Genomic DNA, 7,501 nt, shown 5'->3' with positions numbered 1-7,501 from the left:
ATTCAGGCTTTTCTTGGTGGTTTTTTATCATCGGCCCATTGGTGGAGAAGGAGGAGGTAAGAGGTGTGGGTGTAGTTGTGTCTTATGGGGACTGTTGCTGTCTCCCACTCAGTTAGACAAAAATTACAATTGAATAACCATCAAAAAACTAAAAGCACATGGACAAAAAATTACACACATCCTGTGTGTAATCACACAGGAACAGTAACCAAAATAAGAAAAAAAGGAAAAAGAAGAAGAAGAAAAAAGGAAAACCTTCAATATCTGGGGATAGGACACTAAGAGAAAAAAGGTGGAGAAAGAGAATAATGAAGAAAAATAGGAAAAAAAATGTAAGAAAAAAAAGAAAAAACAAGGAATGGGGTTAACCATGAGGAAAAAGAAAAAAAATTAAATTAAAAATAAATTTTCAACTAGGAACAGGGAAAAGAAAGAAAGCTGAAAACTAGGACCTGGGAGTGGAAGAGTAAAGAATAATAGTATAAAGAACAAAAGTATTATTAATAATAGTAGTTTTTAAATAGACAAATACAAGCAAACTAAACACCAGAAAAAAAGAAAGAGAAAATAAAAATAATAATAATAAAAAAAAAAATCGGTGGAGGACAGGGCAAGGCACCCAGGCTCTGTTCAAGCACACACACTGGGATGGAGTTCCTGCAGGCCCAGAAGGTGGGTGGGAGTGGGGAATGGCCACACTTCCGTTCATCAAGCGGGTGTGGGATATAAGAGTAATAAGAAAAATGTTGCACCTTTTCAGTTGTGCAGGTCCTGAGTGTCCTTGGGGTTTCTGGCAAGCAGAACCTGTTCTTAAGCCCCTGGAATCTCAGAGAGTGCTGTCTCTTTAAATATCCAAAATGGTCAAGCCACTTGTAAACATTCAAAATGGTAGCACCCTCCGGATAGGCAAAAGTCCACAGGTCAGCCCGCCTTCCTCTTCCCCAGGGCTTCACCTTTTATTCCCCAGCCACCAGAGCAGTCCTCCGTGCAGTCCCTTGCTTGCAGGGCTGATTTTTAGGTTAATTCTTAGGTCCTACCACCACTCGGGAATCTCCAAGCTTTCTGTGCTGTCAGGATTACTCAGGATTGCTGACAGACTGCGATTCCGTATGTCTCCTTTTTTGGTATTTTCATGAAAATTCTTCCGCTAGTTGGGGTTTAGTCCACTTCTATATCCTTCCCTTCAAGGCTCAGGGGTCCAGGATTTTCTTCTGTGTCTGTGTTAATTGGTTTCCCTTTTCTTTGTTGAAGAGGGTCTGTGCAGTCTTTCTGCCTATTCTGCCATCTTGTACATCTGTTGCTGCAGTCTATAAATGCAGTGTCTTTCCACCCCATCCAGACATGGAAGAACATCTCTTGGCTTGGGCTTGGTATTCAGGATATGAGAGTCATTTCTAGAGCGGCCCTAACAGTTACCTTGGTTAGAATCACCTCATTCTAGTTTAGAGGTTGTGTTGTTGTTATTGTTATGTGCCTTTGAGTCAGACTTGACTCATAGCGACCCCTCCTTGAGGTTCCAAGGAAATATCACTACAGAAGTAGATCTCTCAACCTTCCTTCCGAGGAGTGGCTGGTGGGTTTGAACCACCAGCCTTCTGGTTAGCAGTCAAGGGCCTTAGGCACTATGCTACCAGAGGTGTTTGCTAATTCCTTTCCTTTCTCTTTTTGTGTAGTTCACCATGAATGCAAGTGAGTTCCGCAAAACAGGGAAAGAGATGGTGGACTATGTGGCTGACTACTTGGAAGGCATAGAGGAACGCCAAGTCTACCCAGATGTGGAGCCTGGCTACTTGCGCCCCCTGATCCCCACTACCGCACCCCAGGAGCCAGATACCTTTGAGGACATCATGATCGATGTTGAAAAGATCATCATGCCAGGGGTGAGTCTGAACCTGGGAGAAAAAGGTAATCTAAGGCTATGATACAGGTCAGGGGAGGGGAAGGCTGGAGTTATTTAGCACTTACATCAATTAGCTCACCAAATGTTCACAATAATTCTGTCAAGGAGAATATTTTATCATTTCTATTTTATAGCTGAGGGAATTGAGGCTTAGAGAGGTTAAGTGATTCAAGTAAGGTCACATAGTTTAGTAATCTATGCCAGATGGGTTGGAATCCCAGAATAGTGAGTCCCCTCTCTCCATAGCCTCCTGCTACTGAGACCCCTTATTACACAGAGTAAGTGGTCATGGGATGGTCGGAGAAAACCAGCAGCTAACTTAGTTTCAAGTAAACTAATCACTCAAAATAATGCACACTCTTGCCATTCCCATGTTTAAACAAAAAAAAACCTGTTGTTGGTTCATTGATTCCAACTCATAGCAACACAATAGCACACAGTAGAACTACCCTATAGGGTTTCCAAGGCTGTAAATCTTTAAAGAAGCAGACTACTACATCTTTCTCTGGTGGAACAGCTGGTGGATTCACTGGAATTTTTAATAGCAGCTGTATGCTTTGACCACTGTACCACCAGAACTCCTTATGCCTGTGTTTGTTGTTGTTGCTGTTGTTAGGTGTTGTTGAGTTTTCTGTGACTCCTAGTGACCCCTATGCACAGCAGAATGAAACACTGCCCTGCCTTGTGCCAGCCTCACGATTCTTGCTGCACCTGAGGCCATCGTTGCAGCCACTGTGTCTATCCATCACATTGAGAGCCTTCCCCTACTTTGTTGACCCTCCACTTTACCAAGCATGGTATCCAGCTCCAGGGAATGGTTCCTTCTGACAACTTGACCAAAGTAGGTGAGACAAAGTCTGGCCATCCTCACTTCCAAGGAGCATTCTAGCTGCATTTCTTCCAGGACAGACTTGTTTGTCCTTTTAGCAGGCCATGGTGCTCTTAGAATTCTTCCCCAACACCACAACTCAAAAGCATCAACTTTTCTTCCATCTTCCTTGTTCATTATCCAGCTCTCACATGCATAAGAGGCGATTGAAAATACCATGGCTTGGGTTAGGCACACTTTAGTCTTCAAGGAGACATCTTTTTTCTTCATCACTTGAAAGGGGTCTTTTGCAGCAGATTTGCCCAATGCAATACGTCATCTGATGTCTTGACTACTGCTTCCATTGGTGTTGATTGTGGAGCCAAGTAATAAGAATTCCTTGAAAACTTCAATCTTTTCTCCATCCACCAAAAAGCTGTTTATTGGACCAGTTGTGAGGATTTTTGTTTTCTTTACACTGAGGTATAATCCATACTGCAGACTGTATTCTTTAATGTTCATCAGTAAGTGCTTCACATCATCCTCATTTTCAGCAAGCAAAGTTGAGTCATCTGCATATCTCAGGTTGTTAATGAGTCTTCCTCCAATCCTGATGTCATGTTCTTCTTCATATAATCCAGCTTCTCGGATTATTTGCTCACCATACAAATTGAATAAGTATGATGAAAGCACACAACCTTGATGGACTCCCTTCTTGATTTTCAACCATGCAGCATCCCCTTGTTCTGTTCAAACGACAGCCTCCTGATCTATGTACAGGTTCTTCATGAGTACAATCAAGTGTTCTGGAATTCCCATTCTTCTCAATGTTATGCAAATTTGTTATGATCCACACAATCAAATGCTTTGCCCAGTTAATAACACACAAGTAAACATCTTTCTGGTATTCTTTCCTTTCAGCTAAGATCCATCTGACATCAGCAATGATATCCCTTGTTCCAAGTCCTCATCTGAATCCAGCTTGCATTTCTGGAAGCCCTCTGTCAATGTACTTCTGCAGCCATTTTTAAATTATCTTCAGTAAGATTTTAATTGCATGTGATATTAATGATATTGTTCGATAATTTCCACATTCTGTGGGATCACCTTTCTTTGGAAGGGGTACAAATATGGATCTCTTCCAGTCAGTTGGCCAGGTAGCTGTTTTCCAAATCTCTTGGCATACCAGAGTGAGTCCCTCCAGCAGGACTTCCATTTGTTGAAACATCTCAATGGGTATTTCATCAGTTCCTAGAGCCTTGTTCTTTACCAGTTCTTTCAGTGCAGCTTTGACTTCTTCCTTCAATACCATTGGTTCTTGATCATGTGGCACCTCCTGAAATAGATGAAGACCTACCAGTTCTTTGTGGTACAGTGACTTTGTGTATTCCTTCCATCTTCTTTTGTTGTTTCCTGCATCATTCAATATTTTCCCAATAGAATCTTTCAATATTGCAACTTGAGGCTTAATTTTTTTCCTCAGTTCTTTCAGCTTGAGAAATGCCAAGCATGTTCTGTTCTTCCCTTTTGCTTTTCTAACTCCAGGTATTTGCACCTTTCATTACAGTAATTGGCTTTATCTCTTCAAGCTGCTCTTTGAAATCTTCTGTTCAACTCCTTTATCTTGTTATTCCTCCATTTACTTTAGCCACTTTCTGCTAAAGGGCAAGTTTCAGAGTCTCTTCTGACATCCATTTTGGTCTTTTCTTCCCGTCTTGTCTTTTTAATGACCTCTTGCTTTCCTCATGGGTGATGTTCTTGATGTCATCCCAAAATTACTCTGGGTTTCAGTCATCAGTGTTCAATGTATCAAATCTATTCTTTAAATGGTCTCTAAATTCAAGAGGGATATTATCAAGGTCATATTTTGGTTCTCATGGACTTGTTTTAATTGTCTTCAACTTCAACTTGAATATGCATATGAAGAGTTGATGGTCTGTTCCACAATCAGCTCCTGGCCTTGTTTTGGTTGAAAATATTGAACTTCTCCATTGCCTCTTGCCATTGATGTAGTCAATCTGATTCCTGTGTATTCCATCTGGTGAAGTCCACGTGTGTGGTCATCACTTGTGTTGTTGAAAAAAGGTATTTGCAATGAATACATCATTGGTCTTGCGATCTCCAGCATTATTTCTATCACCAAGGCCATATTTTCCAACTACCAGTAACCCTTCTTTGTTTCCAACTTTTGTGTTCCAGTCACCAGTGATAATCAATACATCTTGATTGCATGTTCAATGAATTTCCAACTGCAGAAGTTTGTAGAAATCTTCAATATCTTCATCTTTGGCTTTGGCAGCTGGTGCGTAAATTTGAATAATAGTAGTATTAACTGGTCTTCCTTGTAGGCATATGGATATTATCCTATCACTGATGGCATTGTACTTCAGGACAGATCTTAAAACAGTCTTTGTGATGATGAATGCCACACCATTCCTCTTCAATTGGTCATTTCCAGCACAGTAGATCATATAGTTGTCTGATTCAAAATGGCCAAAACCAGTCCATTTCAGCTCACTAATGCCTATGATATCAACTTCTATGTGTTCCTTTTCATTTTTGACAAGTTCCAGTTTTCCTAGATTCATACTTCGTACATTCCATGTTCCAATCAGTAATGGATGTTTGCATCTGTTTTTGCACAGTTTGAGTCATGGCACATCAGCCAATGGAGGTCCCAAAAGCTTTACTCTATCCATATCGTTAAAGTCGTTTCTACTCTGAGGAGTCAGCTCTTCTCAAGTCAAATTTTGAGTTCCTTTCATCCTAATGGGCTCATCTTCCGGCACTATGTCAGTCAATGTTTCAGGGCTGTTCATAAAATTTTCCAGTAATATATCAAACAGTGTTGCACTGCTATTCATAAGGTTTTCACTGGTCAATTCCTTGAGAAGTGGATGGCCTCTTCCTTCTTCAGAGTCTGTCTAAACCCAGAAGCTCCACTGAAACCTCTCCACAATGGGTAATCCTGTTGGCATTTTGCAATATGGTGGCATAGCCTCCAGCCTCACAGCAACATGTAAGCCACCATAGGAGGACAAACTGACAGGCAAGTTCATCTCCTTTAGTTGCTCCTAACTGCTCTGCACCTGTCTACCTCAGGCCCAAGCCTTACTATAGAGCCACACCCAAGCAAAAAGCAGCCTCAAAGCCCTCGTCTCCCTACCTCAGGCCTTGGCCTTGATATAGAGCCACACCTAAGGAAAAAGCAGCCTCCAAGACCCAGGACTACCTACTTCAGTCCCTGACCTTATTAAAGAGCCACATCCAAGAGAAAAGCAGCCTCCAAGCCCTGGGCCTGCCTACCTCAGGCCCTGGCCTTAATATAGAGCCACCCCCAGTGAAAAGCAGCCTCCAAGCCCCTTGTCTGTTTATTTCAAGTACCAGCCCTAATAACGAGACACACCCAAGTGTGTTTAGCAAAGGGAAAATGTCATGTACTGAAGACATATTTTATTTCTTGTATTTGAGAATGGGCGATGTGGTAATTGTTCTCCCTAGAGGCTGACTTTTGGCACAGTCTCTTGTGATTCTCAGCTAGAGATAAACAATATGGGGCTGCCATCCTTGATGCTCACCTCACATGGGAGCAAACCTGTCTAATGCAAAGGAAGACTCATGACAGCTTTATGCTTCCACAGTAAGATTTTCCTGCCAAAGAATTCCCCTAAAAGCACATGTTCAGAGCATGTTCTCTGAGTGGCTCTGTGGACCTTCTGGTCTAACTGTTCTGATTTATGGACCAAGCCTTTCAAATGCATTCATTTTATTCAGTTTCACCCAACAATGTGAAAAGTTCCTGCCTGGCATTGGTTGAGTTACCATATTACCTTGGCCACATAATTGGTGAGGCCAGTGAGAACAAGAGTAAGGAAGATCTTGGCTCACAAGTCCAACTTTTATTTTGAGACAGAACATTGAGAGCCAGACAGACTCTGAGGAGACAATCTGACCAAGATCACAGGGCCTCAGTTCTTAAACATCAGAATGCCTCTCCTAGAGACACTGCTTGGATTTTTCCTTCCAGGAGGTTTCCACTTGACATTTGAGCTCTGAGTAAAGCACAGATGCTGGATCTCTCATAGAGATTGTGCAAGTACACAGAGACTTAGCCCATAAAACTCCTCTAGGGCAGAGGAGGTAACAGGATCCATGAGACCATGCAGTTGTATTCCTCCACTGGCCCCCAGCCTGCCCCAGCATTCCAGCATCTATGTGCTGGGCTCTGGCTCCATTGCTTGCACTTCTGCCCCATGTCACTGTGGAGAAGGATTGGGAAAACGCAGGAAGGCTTATTATGCTCTGTCTAGGGCTAAATCATGTCCTTTCCAGCAGAGATTGAGATTGAACAGGTGACTGAGAGACCTGTGTCAAACAGAGATGGCTCAAAGAGTAGCAAGAATTCAGGCAGGGTCCTCTGATATCCTAAGGAAGCCCAAGTCACCCCTTCCTCCCTCATGAGGCCTACAGCTCTTTCTTCCCTCTATCTCCTCCTGGTACCCAGTGTATACACCTGAGCTCAGACCTCAGCTTCCTTCTCACATTTCTCCTGGCTGGCATCTCTCCCACCTCCCCCTTACCTTCTACACACCCTCAGTGTTTTTGTTTGTTTGTTTGTTTGTTTGTTTTTAAATTTTATTTTGATTTGGGTGAAGATTTACAGAGTAAATTCACTTTTCATACAGCAGTTCACATATATTTTGTCTCATGTCATTGACCAAAATTTACAATGCAACAGCTCCCCTCCCACTTCCTCCCCATAGTTACCTCTACCCAGTGTCCATCCCTCCATA

The 7,501-nt window shown here is 42.3% G+C and overlaps 1 protein-coding gene across 1 annotated transcript in view; it reads left to right on the top strand.

The window, feature by feature from the left end:
• Window positions 1-1,679: 1,679 nt before the first annotated feature.
• The window catches only part of DDC (dopa decarboxylase), a 148,895-nt gene continuing 143,073 nt past the window's right edge, over window positions 1,680-7,501 (top strand). Inside the window, exon 1 of the mRNA XM_007943951.1 lies at window positions 1,680-1,880. Within this exon, the coding sequence (XP_007942142.1) occupies window positions 1,680-1,880 (201 nt within the window). The remainder of the gene's footprint in view (window positions 1,881-7,501) is intronic.

Source organism: Orycteropus afer, unplaced genomic scaffold (assembly GCF_000298275.1).
Source record: "Orycteropus afer afer isolate SDZICR_OR568_19922 unplaced genomic scaffold, OryAfe1.0 scaffold00115, whole genome shotgun sequence".
In the NCBI taxonomy this organism is placed as follows: domain Eukaryota; kingdom Metazoa; phylum Chordata; class Mammalia; order Tubulidentata; family Orycteropodidae; genus Orycteropus; species Orycteropus afer.
Note: the sequence above shows the minus strand (reverse complement) of the source record. Positions and strands in the feature narration are given on the sequence as shown.